Source organism: Suillus plorans (assembly GCF_016647745.1).
Source record: "Suillus plorans strain S12 chromosome Unknown HD556scaffold_23, whole genome shotgun sequence".
Lineage (NCBI taxonomy): Eukaryota > Fungi > Basidiomycota > Agaricomycetes > Boletales > Suillaceae > Suillus > Suillus plorans.
The window spans coordinates 543,942-563,862 of record NW_024537407.1 but is presented as its reverse complement, the minus strand read 5'-3'; the positions used below and the strand labels follow the sequence as shown (position 1 = coordinate 563,862).

Genomic DNA, 19,921 nt, shown 5'->3' with positions numbered 1-19,921 from the left:
TTATATTAGAAGTTGACGTAAGTAGTCAACTAGTCAAGACTAGGTAGTACTGTGACACTGAAAGCTTGTGTTTCAGTCTCGCGGACAGTATTTGTGTAGATTATAGGAACTCCCAGTGTGCTTACAGAGGAATAGATGTGGACCTGGATGCCTCACTGCGTGCCTTAGCCTCTCAAATGAGCGACAACAACAAGAAACGAAGACCGCGTGTGAAATACTGCACTCAGGACGAGAAGTTGTGCGCAAGCTGTTTGGGAAGTAGTTGAGGGTGACCACAATGGCGCCGCGAGCCATATTTGCGCAAAGCCTTGAACGGAAGAGGAGCGTAATACGGGCAGGAGGCGCCAGGTACGCAGATCAGCGTTAGGTAGACCTAGGCTCGTGACCAGCCTGGCATATAGTACTCTGGATACAATTCTCCCTTCAATAAAACTGTGACGTGACTGAGGCTAGCCGCATCTACAGTGACAAGGACTTGTATAGCTAGATATTTTCAACTCCGACATATGTGTAGAGCATACAATATCGGTGGCTCACCGTTTTACTGATGGCGGCCCACTACATGATATATAGCGTACAATCGACATCGTAAAACACCAATCCACCAAACAAAGTAATTACGATCAAGGCGCTCAGGACGTATACCATCAATAAATCCCAGGAATCAATTTATATTTCACTTTCTTAGCCCAATTCTCCCAATCCTCTCCCAGAGCACGCTGCAGCATCTTGTCCTCCACTGAAGATCGGTTGATGCCGATCGGAATGCATGCCGTAAAAACGAGGAAGACAATCGCTACTGATACTTTCATGTAAGGCAGTTGTAGAATTCCAGACTGCCTCATCCACGACCATTCGCTCCCGTGCGTAATGACAATCCCGACGTATTGTGCAAGGTAGCTAGTGTAGCTTGGGTGGCGGACGATAGAGTAGGGCCCGCTTGTCACGATTCTATGCTCTTTTCTGACGCTAAGCGGGAAGCTCCAGAACTTTCCCAAGGTCAACATACAATAACGCCTGGATATGCCGCCAACCGTGACAGAAAGACTGCCAACAAGGAAAGCGGGAGTGATTGGCGTGGTGTGAAGTGCGCGCAAAAACTGCAGAGCGCTAGCGCCATAGACACCATCTGGAATTTGCGAGGGACCCATATGCATGGCCAGTATGTTAGCCACTTCAATAGATGATGCTGCCCATGCGATAATCTGTTATATTGTCCGCCGATCTGTACAGACAAAAATCGATATACAGGAGAAACATACCTTGAGCAAGTCTGGAAGCCAACAATCTAGACCCATGCTTTGAATGAATGATTCGGACGCCGATGGCACCATCTTCTCTTGAGGTGACGGGGGTAGAGAGGGAGAAGTGAACGAGATATGCATACCAATGGCCGAAGCCACGAGGAAGGGGATCTTCAATAGACTCATGCTGTATCGCTGAACCTGCGAGAAGCTACTTTAAATACCTGCGCGATAAAACTCCCACATTCCTGCTACATTTAGTGGGTTTTGTACCACGACCGTTTTGACCACCAGTCAGCTGATATGTGATTGAGAAATGGTGAATTTTGACATCCATAGTGCAACATTATGCTCAATTTAGTTGGTTCGAGTTCACTTGAGATCCGAGCACCGTTAAAGCGTCGCCAAACAAAGTTTATATATATAAGGGTTGGGTCTGCTGATGACGGTCAGGAATGACGGGATTTAAACTGCTTGTAGATAATTTACTGCACCGAATATTGGCCCGTGCGTGGTGTAAGCTTTAAGTACGTCGTAGTCCGGTTTAGGACAACCTAGTTTGGGTGCTCGGACTGAATGAATTAAGTAGCCCTGCTAGTGGGTGACTTTCCATATGGTTACAGTCTTTCCGGCTCGGAGCCGTTGTGAATAACGCCCGAACTTTGTTTACTCGAGGTTTGAAATCATTCGAAGGAATCGAGAGAGGTCCGAATGATAACAGAGTACCATGAACTCATGTTGGTTGTGAAGCTGCAACCCAGCTGGGGGCACATCACCAAGGAATAGTAAGAGCATCTGGGTTTGTAATCTTCAGGCAAGGCCAGGCTGCGAGATTGCTAAATTGATGTGTTCGAGACAGTAACGAGTCGTAAAACTGAGCTCATTGTATGGTGCGACGTTAGAAAATGACAAGTTGTGCACAGACAGACCCGCACGCAGCCGGACGGAGACTGCCGAAAATTCCGCTACGCATTACATGAATTTCAACGGGCTCATTGCATCAAACTCATTCTACATGTTCTCTATTTCAATTTGTGTAAAAGACTTGGAAAATAACACGGTATCCAGCCCCAGTCAAGAGCATCTAATCCGAAATTTTTCCTTCTTTAAAACTACAGTACATTCGACACAGAAACTCAAATCATACGACAACCCAACCACATTACATAAGCAGTCCCTGCACTGCGGGTCATTCCAAACCGGACTAGCTGATTCTCATTTCTCCCCGATTTGGCTCTCGTCCTCATCCGAGTAAGACATCTTTTTTCTTCCAGGAGCCGGAACGTCCGGCCAGGTTAGTGGCCTTTCGTTTGTTTTTAACGTCACTACAGTAGTTTTCGAAGTCGGACGCTGTGATGGAGGCGTTGGAACGACTCGGAGAGACTGGGCGTCAAGATCATAATGAGAAGGACGTGAACGTTTGAACCTTGACTCAAAAAGTTCAGGCGCACATTTGCCTAGACGTTTCGCGCCTACAGAATCCTCCCTACTTCGTAGAGTCGGGGATTTGAGCTCTCGAATTTTCATGTACGTGTGCAATTAAACATGAGCATTGAGAAAACTACTTCGATTGACAGAGCGATATAGTGGCCTTTGCTCAGTTCATTGCGGTCTCAGTAGTCCTGGTATAACTTGACTTCGGGGCGACAAATCGAGTGGAGGAGAACCGGGCGGCTTTGCAGAGCTGTCCCCCAGGCCTTTATCATCATTTAACTTGTCTCGAAAACCTTGCCAGCAGACTTCATACGAGATTCAAGCAGCAGGGCATATTGTCCAACCTTGATGAGGTATCTGCAAGTCTTGGTCAACTTACCTCTTTGCACAACGCTATTGTGGTGATCCCGCAGAAGATATTCGGCTCAGGTAATGTGCGAGATATCAGTACTGCTCACAATGATGCCAGACTGATTCCTGGTAACTGGAGCTGTAAATTCTGGAAGGCAACTGTTGGCGAGTCTTTCGACGTTCAGTTGCGCACCCTTTCTATTGAAAATGTATCCAGGCACATCGGCACCGCACTATGTGAAACGTAGTCTGCCTAGAAACTCACGAGATATCGCGCCAATGGGCCCGTTATTCGGGAACAACTCATATCGAACTTGGTCTAGATAAGAGCGATGTATCAGTTCGACCTCTTCGACACTACCCCTTCCTGTTCAATGGGCTCTCTAAAAATGACGTCGTGGAAACCTTATTGTCCTGAAAATAAGGGCCCACGGATTATTCTTGTATTCGGTTATCACGATCGATATTTGTCAGAGCAGACTTAACCCAGTCCAAGTACGTGAAGATCATGAGGATGTGTTATTGTGCGTGAAGTCTTGTTGCTCGGCTCTCCATTCCACACCGCGATGCATAAATCGTCCTTCGTTGTTGTGAATTTGCAGTCTTTCATTATAATACTAAACATCGTGTGTCAGCACCTATGGTCTGGTGCGTCAACCATGAAACATATGGCTTAAGCATACCGTATCCTTGTCCCTCATAGCAGCAGAAGGTACTTAAATGACGTGTCACAAGGCGTGACAGAGTCCGTCTCACAAAGACCTTTGGCGGGTCCTCTTCAAGTTACCGAGTAACAAAGACTCAAAGACCACCTTCGGTGTTGATTGGTGCCACTCCGTTCGGCTATAAATCCAAGTATGATCAAAGGTTCTTGACTATCTGCCACGACCACCAAGCTCAGCTGTATTACCATCTCGTGTTCCTTCGCCGCAGAATTCTGTCGTTCCCTTATTTTAATACCTCCCAGTTGTATCTGCACACCCTCGGCATCACGAATCGTTTCCTCTATTTTCTAACTCTGCGAAAGCCACAATCAGCTTTCCTTGAATCCACAAGCCACCTAATCGAGTCATATCGCACGTCAACCCTTCAAGTGAATAATGAATAGCATCAATTTCTCGTCTGGTTTCTTCCTGAATCTCATTGCTGGGCCGGATCCCTCCTTCGCGCCTTTTGCCCCAGTAAAACCCGTCTCTCGACCGCGGACAAAATGCTGTGACATCTCGATCAACTCGATGCACAAACAGTCTACCCAGTTACGCGAATATCACTTTCATGCATTCTTCAACTGTTCTTGGATGTCACGTCCTTGCTCTCGTGTTATCAAGTTTAACCCGGACGCACCTATAGAGTGTCAAAAGGCCACGCCACCTGCACCCGCGCCTCCTCGTGTTAGCGCCAAAGTGCCCGCTGTGCATGAGATATATGATGCTGCTGCGAAATCAGTACGGTCCCGACATTCACACAAACCTTGGAAAAATATCGCCATAACCGAATACGATGACGCGGAGTTCGAGGAACTGCAAGCACAGTTGGTATTTACCTGGCCGCCCGACTTGGCAGCCTACCGAAGAGAGGTCGAGGAGAGGGGCTCGGGTGAGGCAGCAGAGTATGCTGATGAAAATATTGTCCCTGGGGCCATCTATGGCGCTTCGCCGATAGAGTCGGGAAGCACAGACAGTTCTATGATCTTGACGCCGACTCAAGAAGACTATGATACTCAAACAGCCTGCACACCGCCGGCTATTCTGCACGAGGGGCTCGTAGAGCCTGAAGTTAAGGCCAGCATTCTCGAGAAGGCAGTGGGGCTTCAGCGATTGAGACGCAAAGCACCGCCTCCACTCAGTCTTGATATCAAGAAAAAACAGCATTTCATCGACGAGATTGGATGCACCCTGCTGATCGGCGATGGTGAGCGTACTGCACGGGAGATACTGGTAAGTTTTTCATACCGTTGTGTCGAGTTCGATTCTAAGGCATGAGTAGATGCTAAGCCCGCTGACGGCAGCGATGAATATCACTAGCAAGTTATCTGCAGGGCTCCTCTTCAATATTCATACCTTTTCCGATGGACTATCATTCTGATAACCTAATATTTGTCTATCACTGTAGCATTACCCAAGTTGTTAGCCGGAGGTTCACTGTATCTGCATCTTCCTTGTCCTGTAGCGATATTATTGTATTTTTGGTGCTCCTCTTTCGCCAAATATTGTGAGACCATCACATGAATCGCTAATTAAATCACTCACCGGCAGACCGTGAGATGTAAGTCGTTGTTAAAACCACGACGGACATAATTTACCCACTCGAAGCTGGACACCGTGGATGGAATTGCAGTTGAAAATACCTTGGCATATTCTTGGACTGATTGCCTGAGGTTATAACCACCTTAACTTGGAGAAATGACTTCCCACTGAACCTAAGAATTCAGCAGATACCGTATAGGTGAGTTGCCATGTTGCTGTCTTTGCTAAATTTTGACGACCTGCGATCTCCTGCAATTCAGTGAGTGAAATAACCGGGTTAAAGGAGATATGAGGTGAAGAATCAAACGTTCATCTAAATGGGTTCCATGTAAGCTCACACTCCAATGAACTGCACACTCACCTCGGAAGCACCTTCACTTCGAACTTAGCCGGTGACATGGAAAACACTGAACACGCAGACTTGAGTGCGGAAATTCTGAGGCTCATCTCCTTGAGAAATCTACCACGGAACTTCGACAAGAGAAGTGTCAATGTAAAAGTAGAAGTAGAAGCTACCCGGTGCACTCGTTTTGTAGACACCTGCGATGCTGATTCAAGAGGATAATCATCTCAGGAGTAGGGGATCCTCTCACTTCCTGCTTCCCGAATCCCTGGCCTAAGTCCGACATCCAAACCAAGATGCTGCATGCGATTGGGTAATCATTGTGAACAATTTGCTTTGCCAGTGAGATTATCGTTCCAAAGACAAACTCGCACAAACTTTAGACTGCTTGGAGAATCTCCTTCAGTGACTCAGCCTGTCCAAGGCCTCCTATGATAAGGTTGTATGAATCAGTACTTGAACAGATGGGCCGTGCGCATAAAAGGCTCAATTAGACAATAGAAATTCGACGACGTGTGCCACATTCAGATTTGAACAGTCACGGCAGAAGTCGGGACTCGGAAAAGGCATTGTTTGTTCCCGACAAATACAGCTTTGAGTCGCAAGGTGATTCACCACATGCATCATGCATGCATGTCATTGCATGAGTACTTGCGGTATATAAAGCCGCCGCCGATGCACCATGCATCGATATTCCAATCCTATCCCTCTCCCACAATACATAGCGCTATCACGTTATCCTTGTGCCCCGTCTTTGCATTCCAGAGCAATGCAAAGACCTGCTTCGCAAGGTAAATCGTGATTTCCTGCTCGATCCCAGCGTAGTATACCGCATACATGCACTGCAGTGTATAATAACGGTATACCATACATCCCAAGTCTGTTTAATCTCCCACACAAGTCACAGGCATAGTACTAGTATCTGGCGGTGACTTCCGGCAGCTTACTAGTCAGTGTCCATGTCTTTCTCATGCGCAAGTTAACCGTTCAACTCTCACTAGCGCTCCCCGGTGTCGTACAAACAGTAGGCCAACCACTAGGAGAGTCAGAACATATCGCCGAGGCTGGATAAAATAATAAGACTATCAATATGGCGAATTCCATGACCCGATACGTTTGGTGGTGGCCCGTGTTAATGCATTTGATGAGGTGAGCTGTAGATGATTCCTTCCAAATTTGCGTCCTCATGACTACATAGAAATTAGTGAAACCAACTCGATCGCCCATCGCCAAGTCGACGTCTTTTGGAAATTGTGTCTCTTTATCCACGTTGCAAAACAGTCTCGATTCAAGAAAATGGAAGCGATTTGAAGCCCTGAGGTTCTACTGCAGGTTCGTAGTATACGTGAGCTTGGACACACTTCTTTCTTGCCTTGTGATTCTCGGAGCCGCGTGGGTAAATTACAAGATCAGCTGTACTAGTCTCCCTTACCTAGTCTCCCCTGCACCCCAAAACGTTTATATCCGAGGTCGATATATGTTTGAGCAAATGAAGTTTTTCCAGAAATACAAAGATACATTGAGATTCACACGCTGTATCTGAATCGGATGCGAAGCCTGGCCCAGGGTGAGAAATGAAAAAGTCTCGCGGTTAAGTTATTAGGGACCTACATGGACCTATGCGGCTATGCCACAGCTTCAAGCATCGCTGGCATCGACGATTGATGATGAAACTCTTGTAATCATCATCTGGCTTGTATTGTGTAGCAGTTAAGACATTGCACAGCAACTTGTAGGGCCGAGCACAGTTTGCGCTAAATACAAGGGTCGTTGCATGAAATTCGGATAACGTAGAAACAAATGCCGAAAGATGAGACTGAGTAAAAAAATTGATTACTAGCCTAGGCTTAGCTGTACGTTTAGTCCCGTCAACGAAGGAAACGAGTAAGGCTTCGGCGCCGACGGTCGAGAAAGGGTCTTTGAACGTCAACAGTCACGACATCGACTCATACCACACGGTCATACCAAAGTTATACCCTCTCTTTCTCCTTTCAGCGCTACTTTAGCATCACTTGTCGACGACAACGTCGAGCTCGCTGTCTTTGACGACGATACACACACTCTCTAACCCGTAATGAAGCAACCACCAGCGTCCCCTTCGTCAGCCCGGTCTCCGCGCAATCAATTAATTGGCCATCCAACTTTGGACCTCCATCACTCACATCATCATCATCATCTCTCTCCTACTTCTGCTTATCCATTACCGACGAATTTGCCAAAACCTACAAAGAGCTCTGCATTTAAAGGTTTACAATCTGTTTTCCAGCGCAAACCACCGGATCGCTCGCTATCCTCGAATTCTCTCCGCTCTTCCTATTCAGCTTCCAACGCATCCGCCACAGATAGTCACAGCCCTCATCCATACGCCGCAATGCCTCCTTTACCTGTTGTATCAAACAATGAACATGTCGATGACGAACAAGAATGTCCTGTATGCCTGGAACCCTTGAGCTTCAGCTTCAGACTTCCCGGAGAAAAGCCCCATGTAGTACCAGAGTGTGGTCACTCTCTTCATGAGGTCAGTTCTTTTCTTATCGTAGCATCTCAGTCCATCACACTCCCGTTCGTCTTACCATAGGCATGCTTTACCGCTGTATATGGCCCTCCTCCAGCGCAATCTCGCTCTGCAGTGCCTCGCAAATCAAATCTTGGCGTCTGCGGTGTTTGCAGACGACCCATGAAAATTGGCGACGGAGACAGTAGCAGAAACAATAGTGAGTCACGCTAGACACAAATCATCCATTAACTTCACTATGCTACAGAACTCGCCGCTCTGACTGGCATGGGCAATCCTCATAACCCTGCAGTATATCCCGGGCGGGATCAAGGCTCACGCTCTCACCACAGCCCAGTACCTCAACAACCCTATGACCCCACAGATGACGATCCAATAGACCACGCCGTCTCAGTCAAATCAACCCCCAGCGAATCACACTACATCGTCGCACCTTCCATCCAAGTCCGCCCCGAATTTTCTTCTATCACTCGGAATGGCGAAGCTTGTCAACCTTTGACCTGCATTGTTGTAATCGAGTTACCTGCCAGGCGTGGAACGGCTCATGTTCCGGGTCCTGTCATGGCTGATGCATACGGTTCTCGCAGTGCTCATACGCTCACACGAAATGATACCGTAACAGAGCTGCCTCATCCGTCCCAAAGACAAAATGATACCTCGCGACATCCATCCCAAACTCAGCGTTATGATTCATATACCGAGCCATGGTCATCTACCAATGCCGAGTCTTCCTATCACAGGCCAGGCCCACCAGCGGAGGAAGAGGGTGAAGAATCGTCACCTTTCAATGCTATCGTTGAGGATTTGCGCAACCGGATAATAGATTGGAAGGGCCACGCATTGTCTGGCCTTGGCCCCCTGCAAATGTATGACATGCTGTCCGTCCGCCGAGATGCCCTTGTGCGGGAGTTTTTCGTGTACCTCTTTAAGGAGGCCATCATTTGCGTTGTAGAGGAGAAAAAGCGGTCTCTTGGCCGGTTCCTGTCGTCCCCAGCCTTCAACGATGCCTCAACTTCTGTGTCAGGGTTAAGCAACCAGTCCAACAAGGGTGTCCTGCGCCTCAAGGGTCGCATTTATGTACGACATATCAAGCGGATTACCGCGAGCACAAGCGGGGAAATGAGCATCACCATCGAAATGGAAGATGAGCGACTCGACTCCTTCATCCTCGTTTTCAAAGACCGCTCTTCCATGGATGCGTGGAAGAGTCAGATCCAGGGCCTGGTAAATGCCTTCCAAAATCAAGCATCGCCGCCGCAGCCGTCCATCGACCGTGGCCTGGACATGGATGAGTTCGGGGATTCAGGAAAGGCTGCGCGGATGCTCAGCGGGAGCACTGCGTCCACATCACCAAGTACAGTCGATAGTCTACTCCAGGGTTCCTCACGCTCCACCATGTCCTCGTCGACCTCCCATGGTTCCACGCCGCAACCTCAATCTAGACAAATGCAAACCAGACTCCAACCCCTCGGTGAGGAGGATGTACTTTCGCACTATGAGACGCATCCTTCAGGCTTGGTCGCACCACATGTATCTACTGGACCTTCCAATTCACTTGCTCCCCTCCCACATACGGCAATTGATCTCATTCTTATCGTATCGCTTCCTCCACCGAGTGCTGCCCGCAGCACTGCGGCGCTTAAGCTCCGGGTCATCAAGGCATCACTGGACTTTATCCTCGCTTCTCTCGGAACCAAGGACCGGTTGAGTCTTGTAACTTTTGAAGTAGGACCTGGCGGGCGTGTGCGCAAGACACCGTACCTTTGCGTTGGTAAGGCGCTCAGCCGAGGAAGGCTGTCCAAATTCATTGATGAAATTGGACGTCCGGATGAGGGACAAGATGACGAGTTCTTGGTGAGAGCATCCAAAGAGGAGAAGACGGACGTTGTGACTGCGGTTAACCATGGTTAGTGGTCAGCTGTTCATTTTTACTTCCTGCTGACCATATGTCTTGAAGGTCTCGATGTTGTACTTCAGCGCAAAACTCGCAATCCTATCTCGGGAATGGTCTTGGTGAGCGATGCTGCTGATAGCACGCGACGTGCACAGATGGATCTTGTTCTTGCCCGTGCCGAAGCTGCAAATATGCCCATTCACTCGTTTGGCTATGGTCGCTCCCACGACCCTGCTTCGCTTTGGCTGATGTCGAACCACACCAGCGGGACATACACCTTTGTCAAGGACTGGTATGACCTCCGTAGCTGTCTTGCTGGCTGTGTCGGCGGCATGATGTCCATTGGCCTACTCAACATGAAGCTGCACATGAAGATCGTCGACGGTCAGCGCTTCCGCATTCGCAAGGTCTCTGGCGGGCCTTCATCCATCCTCTCTACGGATGGCCACAACGTTGACATTGACGTTGGCGAGCTTCGCTATGGTGAATGCAAAGAGATGCTTATCGAGTGTGAGCTCGACAATACTGAGATTCGCCGTCCTTCTGCGCACAACGGTAATCGGGCGCTCAATGCCACGGATCAGTTCGTGCAGAGCATGGGTCTTGATTCTACAACCATTGACGATGGTACTGATCTCGTGGACGGCATGATGGACCGGATGATTGATGAGGTTCCGGTGTTCGAGGTTGACGGGTCTTTCTATGATCCCAGCGCATCGAAACAAGTTTCACGCCTCGCCCATCCTGTCCTCTTGACAATCACTCTCCTTCCTCAAGCTACCACTATCTCTCCCAAGCCAGTCAAACCATCAGATCCAGTAATTGTCCGGCGCAGAATGGAACTTCTCGCATCTGACATGATCACGCGCGCTCTTGTCCTCGTTTCGAGGAAGAACTACCCTCAAGCCCAGAAGATCATGAACGAGACCAAACGCATCTTGCACACTGTGCTGCAGAGCATCTCCAAAACACTTCCTCCGCCCAATACCGAAGGCACGACGATGCGCAACCGCAAGGATGTCCTCACTCTTGCTGCGGTGCGTGCGATGCAGGCTATACTCCAAGACCTTCAGATTTTGGCAGAGGCTTTAGAAGAAAATGTCGAGCTGTTTGCACATGACCAGCGGAATTTTGGTGCACAGCAGGTGCGTGCATGTTTTTTTGAAGATCTAACAATAGGACTGACTGTGGGTCATAGGCTATGATATTGCGTGACCAGAAAAGTTGGAGTGGACGCAGTGCCACAGAACGCCTGTTCTGGACCATTGACAACTCCATAGAACTGGTTTCTCGGAGTACCGATTGGGTAGCGCGCGACTGATACCCCCTGCCCCAAGACATCATCTCTTTCTTTTCTCTTTTTCATTATGCCCCTCGACTGGCTACCCTATCTTATTTGTGTTCATGCTTTCTCGTTCTGTTATGCCAGCGTGGTTTCAACCCCATCACGTTCCTTCCCTTGTGCCACTGTCCTTCCTTGTCCTTGTCCTTAAGTATCACCCAGCTCCGGACCCTCTTAATGTAACCTCCCGCGGTCTCGTCTTTATGTCGAGGGATGCGCTTTATGAATCCTCTCTTCCTGGATGTTCCTAAATTTTTATTTCCGCGTGTTATTTACTTAACTGTGACTTCTCATTATATATCCACTCCCACTTTTCTTTTATTCCTGGCCCAAGAGATGGGAGTAATGTAGTTGTTTGATTATGTAGGAAGGAATAAAGCTTTTTTATCATCATTCTCCTGTTCATTATAATGAGCGTAAAGTACCTATGTATGATGGAATTATCATGGCGTGGAGGTGGGCTGTTAGTGTCTATTCATAACCTAGTCGTTGGCGCTCTTCGCGATCACGTTCGAGTTTTGTGACTTTATTTTCGGTTTCGGTGAGGACGTCATCCCATGCCACGAAAAGTTCGGAGAGCGCATCCACCTAAAAGAACAAGTCAACTTGCGAAAACTGGTTGAAGATGTACGAACGAATACACACATGAGTAGCATGTCTGTCGACAAGAGCTGCTATTCGTTTCTCTAACGACGCAGCCAATCTAATATCCTCCTGATGCGCTTCCAAAAGCGCGTCCAAACGAGGCTGCAAGGTTTCATAATCTAAAGACAATCGGAGATGAGAATCTCGGTGAACGATCAGTGTGAGTCTACACGACGGACCTGCGAGTTTTCCAGCTGCTGTGACGCCTTTCTGTTCTAGCATTTCGATCTCGCGCATGTCCCTATCTGCAGCTCGAATTTCTAGTTCCATCTCTACCAGGAGCGCTTCAAGTTCTTCTGGGGACATGTTTTCGTATGCCGGGGCTGGCCCAGGGAGCACCCCTGACAGAGCGAATGCTGCAGTTAGTAGATGGGCGTGTAGGTCATCTATAGTAGAGGATAAACGCGTCAGAAACGTGACGAAAGGCGTGTTTTGGTGACCTTACATTTGCTCATGAATCTCTGAAGGCCATCATTGGATTGTATGACGTTGTCGAGGCGCTGTTGTACGTCCTCGGCTAAGCGAATGAGGGTTTCACCGTGCTTGAGCTCTGGTACTTTGTCCTTCCCTTTACGATCCCGCGCATCCTGCCGCACGCCTAGAATCAGCGCTTCCAGCCATCGGAGTCTCAGCTCCAGCGATAGGATGGGATCTATGACGGGAGGTGCGGTTGACGGTTCGAGTTGTGCTAAAGGCGTCACAGCAGCCGGAGTCGGCTGTTCATCAGACAGCTCTGACTGGACATCATCCAAAGGTTCTACGAGTTCCTCGAGAAATTGTGAGACAGATCCAACACTCATTTGATGTCCGAGTTGGCTGGGCGGAGGTGATGACGGTGGAGGTGTGGAAGATATTATACGATGTCGCTGGAAATCTCCCAAGAATACGCTTCCAATGGCTGACATGGAGACAGAATACCGTTAATCGTGAGATATTACCCTTACGTCTCGTAGTGAAGTTGTTCGTTATTCGATCTACTAGGTGGCCTACTAGAAAAGGCACCAGAAAGCCTCGTGCCTTTCTCCTTGAAGCCGCGCGCACTTGCTAGTTACTATCTGTGATCAGGTTTTCCGGGGGGCGGATGCGGCGCCGGGGCCCAGATAGCGCCTCATGTGTAAGTAAAAGCGGTCGAATGTCCAGTGTACTCGCTAACTACAAAACATCGTACAAATGATAAACATGATAAACGCGGCTTCCAGGCAAACTGATGATATCTTATGTATGTCAGTAATGATACAATGAACAGAGTGAGTTTTCAGTGAAATGTTTAGATATGTATCAGTTTATAATTAGAAATAATGATTAGCTTGGATATACCAGAGTAATTCATGGATGCGAAGACTTTGACGACGCACCAAGGGATAGAACACACCATTGCATCACTGAAGATGAAGAAACCGTACTCCGTACGTTTGCGGGGGAAATCGCTCAAGCTCCGCAACAATACGTTCTCCTGTGAATACTCTTCTGAACCGGCCATCGCGAAGACGTTCTAGCAGGATCGCAAAGAATTGGTTCTTGAGTCGTTGACGAAGCAGCGGCATGGTAATGTGGTATACATGTGAAGAGTCATAAGACAGTCGTGGATCCCAGGTTCGTGCCAGCAGATAACGAGATGAGGAATGGTGGTCAGGTGTAAATATTTCCAAATTCTCGGAGGTGACAAGACTGAATGGTCGGATGCCATCTGCACAACAAGAGTATGACCCCGAGACCGGTGTGAAGTAAAGCGACAGTACTTCATGCACAAAGCACGGCACAGTAATGTGAATTTCAGCGTTAAGAGTGTATGGCCGTGGGGGCTTCTCAAGCAGTCTGGCAAGGGGTATCATCTCGCTCCCTTCAAACGGAAAGCTTGTAGACCGTCCGAGCGAAAAAATGCTCTGACTGCTTGTGGTCTTTGCAATGCGTGGTGCGCCATCGTCGTCGGACATCTCAACGCTTAGCTCCTGACCTGTGTTAGGACCATTCCGGACACGAGACGAGCTGAACATGAGGCGTGTAAGCACGAACACGTACTTAAATTGAAAAATCTCACTTTCTTGCCCTGCGGATAGCCTTTTTAAACACATAGACGACCTGAGCAGCCAACGCAAAGCTCAAAACAGGGTGAGGGAGGGTGTCGAAACACATTTCCATAGTTGCGAAAGGAGCGTTCGAGAAACAACTCGGGGAGGAAGGAAGGCAAGTGTTCAAAGTGGAAGGCTGCCCAATCCAGTCGAGGAGAGTCGCATCTCCCGTGCGCCTCATGATCTCCATCAAAAGTCGAGAGAATGCCTGATCACCCTCTCCGTAGGTAACTGACATAGTGAATCCGAAGATTCCCATCAAGCAATACGCTTCGTCTTCCTTCTCCTTGGTCACTCTATTCCGAGCCCATCTAAGCTTCATTCGAGGGTGCTCGACACTTGGGGAATAGAACTTGAGGTAACTTCTCTGTATCCCAGTTGCAGATTCTAACGCAACCAGGATCTCAGCAACGTTCTTGTGGTTGGATTCTGGGGAAAATGGAGTCCAGTCCTTCTTGTAGAGCCGAATGACCTTGGCGGCAAGCAGTTCCTGAAGAGTCCAACCTCTCCGGAACCACTCGCTCAGTAAAAGTGCTTGATTGCTGGATTCCACGACATCAGAGAGGTAGATGATCGTCAGTGCCGACCCGCGATACCATGAGAACATGGACGAGATGGACTTCTGTACTTCGGCGCTGCTCCCCTGATCAATGCAGCATGTGTCGATCCATGTCCAGCGAAATCCACGACTGCGCGCCTTGTCGCAGAGATTACGAACTTTGTCGAATCTCGATGTAGAAAGTGTATAGACCCCCTCTTGCGGGATATCTCTGAAGCCAGGTTCGTCGCCCTCCCACCTGTGAGAGAGCATGGTATATTCAAAGAAGGGTTTGACCACTTTAAGGATGTACTGCTTTTCTTCCAGAGCAGACCTGGTGGTTGTGAGGTGGAGAAGCCAGCGAAATATATTTGACTCTTCGAATTTCGTGATGAGAGCGGAGCGAGCATAGATTTTTCCATCTTCGGTATTCAGCAACCGGAGGGGCATGTCACGAAGTATTGAATCTGCGATATCTTGAATTGCCTGCTTGACTTGCTGTTTGCTCACGCTTCCAGGTGGAAGGTCGTCTTCTCCGTCACCCCGTGCGGTATAAAAACTCTGCAATTCAATTTATATGTCAGGTCATGTATCGTGTACAAGGAACAAGGATTACCTCTACAGAAGATTGTCCATCTGGGATCCGAAACATCTGTAGTGAACAAGGTTGTGGAAGTCAACAGAAGAAGCAGGCAATAAGTTGTTGCCCCGAGGAACTCGTACTAAATGGGAACAATTGATCATACCTTTCGTAAGTTGACGATGACTCCTTTCAGGTGCGCAGGAACGTGTGGCGGCTGGTAGCAGATGGACCTTGAACCCTTAATAGTGTGATATCACCTGATAAGCTGATACCCTGCAAAGCATTGGGTTAACAGATATACTATTTCTGGCTTGAGAGCACCCGCGTCTAACTCGTAGCTTCGGGATTAAGTACCTTCAAGTATACTTGTAGAAAACCGGCATGAGTAGATTCATACTACACTATGATAATCGGGGGAAGGGCAATGTCAAACTTGTAGCACATTGCGTCAATGGACCCGGAGATTGCAGGGTCACCGGGTGGGCCGGCCGTGACTAGTGCTCACGGCCTATCTGCTGACGGCGCCTGTGCATCGAATGTCATTCGTTTTCACCACGTTGAGCGATATGATGCACAGAAATGCACAACAGCGTAGTACTTGGCACCAGTATGAATTTGAAGTAAGTCAGAATCGTCGTGCCAGAGGGTGTCTTGGGCCACTCTCGGGCTGGGCAGGTTCAGCGATACCATAGTGACAATTAGGGTCACTTTGGCCCATCAGAGAACCTGTGAGAAGAAGATATCGTCATAGTATATCGTTATATATCATAATCCCCAGCAAAAACTTACCGGTTTACTGCGCCTTGGCTCGACCACCTCAGACCTGCCAAACCTCCAAACTTGAATATGATAAGAGTCCGTGATATGATACTGCTCAAATAATTGGGGGACATACAATACACTCACTATCGCATCTGAATCTGTCCATAGAACTTTCTGACTGTGTCTCATGTGTTAAGGAAAGGATGTAAGCCGCTTATGATATTATAAACAGACCACGTCGCGACACCGGAGTTGACAGCTCCGAGTCAGCTGGAGCCAGTAACGTTGACGTATAGCTATGCAGTTAACATGGCAAGTACTGTACATGAATTCAGAAGACATGACAATATTTGTTGGAGTCAGAAATGACCACCCCCATCATGAAGGCACGACTGCTTTCTGATGCATAGTGCGTTTCAGTCGGTAACGATTATTTGCCTCAGTCTCTAACTTAGTAATAGGTAGTCACTACACTAGGTATACATCAAGTCAACATCAAATAGTACACATACAACCAAACTTTCAAGTTATCCAACTATCTTACTCAAACACTATCCGACATTTCCATCGAAAGCTGGCTATACCCCTCATCCACCCTCCGCCTCCTCACCAATCCCTTCACCGAATCCCACATATCGTCCATCACATTCATCCCGCTCTCGAACAATGTCTCCCCAGGAACCATCTCCCCGGGCATCACGCTCAACACTGGCCGTCGCCACCATCGCAGCATCAGGGAACTCGTCACTACGCTCACCGACGAAAACGCCATTGCGGCACCTGCCAGCATCGGATGCATGTACAACCCAAAGGGTAAGAACACGCCCATCGCAAGCGGAATTCCAAGTACATTATATATACACGCCCAGACAAGATTTCGTCGGATCGTCGAGAAGATACTGCGCGAAAGGTATAGCGCAGCGACGACGTCGAGAAGATCAGAACGCATGAGAACGATGTCGGCAGCTTCTATAGCTACGGAGGTCCCTGAGGAGAGGGCGATGCCGACTGTGGCAGCCACAAGGGCGGGTGAGTCATTGATGCCATCACCGACCTGAAAGGATAAGATGCACAGGTCAAATTCAAGTCATCCGAACAAAGTAGAGACACATGCCATTGCTACACCGCCATTGCCCTGCTTGATGAGATCGGTTACAAGGGACGCCTTGCCTTTGGGACTCATGTTGGCCCAGACACCATCGGACTTGATCCCCACTTGCTTGGCAACCGCCAGAGCTGTGACCATCCCGTCACCGGTCATCATGTTCACCTCAATGCCCATGCTCTGTAGTGCCTTGACTGCCTGCGCAGACGAGGGCTTGGGGGCGTCCGATAAAGAAACTGCAAGCAAAGGCAACGGAGCAGAAGATGCCCGCGACGAAGAAACGAAGATTACGGTGCGACCGAGCTTGGTCTCTTGAGCCTCGTAATTCGTCAAAATGGAAGGCAGTTGTACAACATTGGATTGCGCGATAAACCGTGCATTTCCAATGTATAAAGTATAATTGGAACCAGATGATGAGATGAGAGCTTTCACACCAGCGCCAGTCACGCTCTCGAAAGACTTGATGTCCAATGCTGGTGATTGGACATCAGCACTGGCAAGTAGACTCTTGCCATGAGCGGCGATAGCTTTCGCCAGAGGATGCTCAGACTTGCCCTCCGTCGCAGCGACCATTGCTATGACAGTTGCGCGCGTAGTAATGCCATCAGCACATTTGAACGACAGAGATCGAGAGCCGACGTTGTCATCAGGTAAGAGTTCAGAGGAATTGTGCGGGGGCATCCATGTCATACCCGCAACAGTGAGTTTCCCCTGCGTGACGGTGCCTGTTTTGTCCAGCACAATCCGTTTGATCGACCGACTAGCTTCAAGTGCCCTGCCACCTTTGATAAAGATCTGGTTCTTTGCACCCACACCCGTGCCAACCATGATGGCAGTCGGCGTACTCAATCCTAGAGCACACGGGCATGCGACCACCACCACTGATATGCACATCTGCAAACAAACTGCTAACCGGCTTGCGCCATGGCGGTGGAACATAGCTGGGAGCGCATCCTCGCTAATGACATTTGAAATCACCATCCACGTAGCAAATGTGAATACTGCGAGCGAGATGACGGCGGGAACAAAGAAGCCTGCAACACGATCCGCAAATGTTTGAATTGGTGCTTTGGACGTCTGTGCCTCTTCGACGAGTTTGACGATTTGTGCAAGCGCCGTGTCTTTGCCCGCACGTGTCACGAGCATGTCGAAAGTCCCAAGGCCATTGACAGTGCCCCCAATGACGCTGTCTCCAGGTTGTTTCAAAGCCGGAACCGGTTCACCAGTGACGGCGCTTTCATCCACGGTGGATGATCCTCGAATAACCGTCCCGTCAGCGGGCACTTTGTCTCCGGGAACAAGTTTGACAGTATCCCCCACTTGCACCAGCTCCGTAGGAATGCGTTTCTCTTGCGTGCATGTTGGAGAATCCGTGTAGATTGTGGCCATGGTGGGCGCGAGGGCCATGAGATCTGTCAGAGCAGCACTTGTCTTTCCCTTTGCGCGGTTCTCGAGATAACGCCCGAGGGATACGAACATGATGAGCATAGTACTTGTGTCGAAGAAAATGAAAGGCCGGTAGTCAGGCGTGGTGTTGAACGCCGCAAAGAGTAAGGCAAATGATGAATAAAAATAAGCCGCAGAGGTTCCGAGCATAACCAAGACGTCCATGGTCGCGGTACCATGTTTGAGTGCCTTAAACGCATTGCGATAGAACTTCCGACCGACCCAGAATTGTGCAGGAGTCGTAAGGCCAAGAGAAATAAGATCACCGAGATAGATACCGTTGAATAGATTAAAACCGACGAGGGGTCGAAGGAATGGTATGTGCATAGCGATCATACTGACGAAAAATACTGGGACGGCGAATGTGAGCGCCCATTTGAAGCGACTGGCCCACTCTTGGATCTCTTTTGTTCGGGCAAGTGATTGTTTTTGCGTCGCGTCCTCTTGATCTGACAATATTGCATCGAAACCCATATCTTCCATGCGTTCGACCATTTCCCGAGGGCCAACGAGACTTGGTTCAAACTCTATCTTGGCTGTCTCGGTGGTAAGTGAGACTGCAACACTAATCACCCCTGACATCCCACGCAGCCCCGTTTCTACAGTCGATGTGCACGAACCACATGTCATGCCATATATGCGCAGTGTGATCATATCAGACCGCGCTATTGGTATTTCAGTGGCATCAAATCCTATGTCTGAAATTTCCTGCCAATAATGATTAGCATGCGCCTGATGCGTCAGCGACGGACTAACATTGACAATCTTCTCTGGTGTCCATACTGAGGGGTCATACTCGACCACACCTCTTTCGGCAAGAAGTGCAACTTTGATGGAATGTATGCCGGCTTGCGACCTGAGCATGCCTTCAATAGACTACAACCCATGAGTACATGTATAATGCATCGGTATGAGAGGAGCTTACCTCTACACATGAACCACATGTCATGCCTTCTATTCGTAGTTCACATTTTCCAAAGCTACCGTTGTCATCCACCTTGGTGACTGCCAGCGCCTCACCTTCCATGAGAGGAAGTTCGACATTTCCAAGAGCTACGGGCTTCGCCCTTTCCAAGACGCTTGACACAATGCCAGATATGATGGACATGCTTCAGATAGCCGCGAAGGGCAAATATTTATATATGCAACGCCTGGTGCACTACGCCTGGCTGGAAGTTCGGAACCGTTCTCGGTTGGTGTACGTAGTATTTTAGAGAAGAGAAAGTGGGCGCCAGCACTACGATGGCGATGGGATTACTTATAGGCCAGCTTTGAGGCTCAATCAGCGAGCGAAGGAAGGCTTTGTAAAGGAGACCGGCCGAGCTGTTGCAGTATTCACCGCATTTTAGTATGAGGCACACGTAGGTCTATATGTCTTACGTCATCATTCTAACCGCTGGACTC

The 19,921-nt window shown here is 48.8% G+C and overlaps 6 protein-coding genes across 6 annotated transcripts; 2 read left to right on the top strand and 4 right to left on the bottom strand.

The window, feature by feature from the left end:
• Positions 1-647: 647 nt before the first annotated feature.
• HD556DRAFT_1431832 (uncharacterized protein) lies at positions 648-1,430 on the bottom strand (the record flags this gene model as incomplete). Its single annotated transcript, XM_041305051.1, has 2 exons — positions 648-1,205; positions 1,263-1,430. The coding sequence occupies 2 exons, from the start codon at positions 1,428-1,430 to the stop codon at positions 648-650; spliced, it is 726 nt and encodes a 241-aa protein (XP_041161148.1).
• A 2,699-nt stretch (positions 1,431-4,129) lies between these two features.
• Positions 4,130-5,114, top strand: HD556DRAFT_1442528 (uncharacterized protein; the record flags this gene model as incomplete). The annotated part of the gene is made up of 2 exons (XM_041306465.1): positions 4,130-4,966; positions 5,016-5,114. 2 exons carry the CDS (start codon positions 4,130-4,132, stop codon positions 5,112-5,114), a joined length of 936 nt encoding a protein of 311 aa, XP_041161147.1.
• A 2,398-nt stretch (positions 5,115-7,512) lies between these two features.
• On the top strand, positions 7,513-11,653 carry HD556DRAFT_399655 (uncharacterized protein). The gene is made up of 5 exons (XM_041310498.1): positions 7,513-8,136; positions 8,197-8,332; positions 8,381-10,039; positions 10,091-11,172; positions 11,226-11,653. The coding sequence occupies exons 1-5, from the start codon at positions 7,693-7,695 to the stop codon at positions 11,346-11,348; spliced, it is 3,444 nt and encodes a 1,147-aa protein (XP_041161146.1). The 5' UTR covers positions 7,513-7,692; the 3' UTR covers positions 11,349-11,653.
• Positions 11,654-11,840: 187 nt separating this feature from the next.
• HD556DRAFT_1235981 (uncharacterized protein) lies at positions 11,841-12,919 on the bottom strand (the record flags this gene model as incomplete). Its single annotated transcript, XM_041297791.1, is given in 3 exon segments — positions 11,841-11,957; positions 11,976-12,400; positions 12,460-12,919. 3 exon segments carry the CDS (start codon positions 12,917-12,919, stop codon positions 11,841-11,843), a joined length of 1,002 nt encoding a protein of 333 aa, XP_041161145.1.
• Positions 12,920-13,393: 474 nt separating this feature from the next.
• On the bottom strand, positions 13,394-15,273 carry HD556DRAFT_1442525 (heterokaryon incompatibility protein-domain-containing protein; the record flags this gene model as incomplete). Its single annotated transcript, XM_041306464.1, has 3 exons — positions 13,394-14,000; positions 14,053-15,182; positions 15,238-15,273. 3 exons carry the CDS (start codon positions 15,271-15,273, stop codon positions 13,394-13,396), a joined length of 1,773 nt encoding a protein of 590 aa, XP_041161144.1.
• A 1,029-nt stretch (positions 15,274-16,302) lies between these two features.
• On the bottom strand, positions 16,303-19,877 carry HD556DRAFT_1366742 (E1-E2 ATPase-domain-containing protein). The gene is made up of 4 exons (XM_041302824.1): positions 19,443-19,877; positions 19,274-19,393; positions 17,081-19,225; positions 16,303-17,020 (listed from the first exon to the last, which is right to left on the bottom strand). Exons 1-4 carry the CDS (start codon positions 19,623-19,625, stop codon positions 16,511-16,513), a joined length of 2,958 nt encoding a protein of 985 aa, XP_041161143.1. The 5' UTR covers positions 19,626-19,877; the 3' UTR covers positions 16,303-16,510.
• Positions 19,878-19,921: the final 44 nt, after the last annotated feature.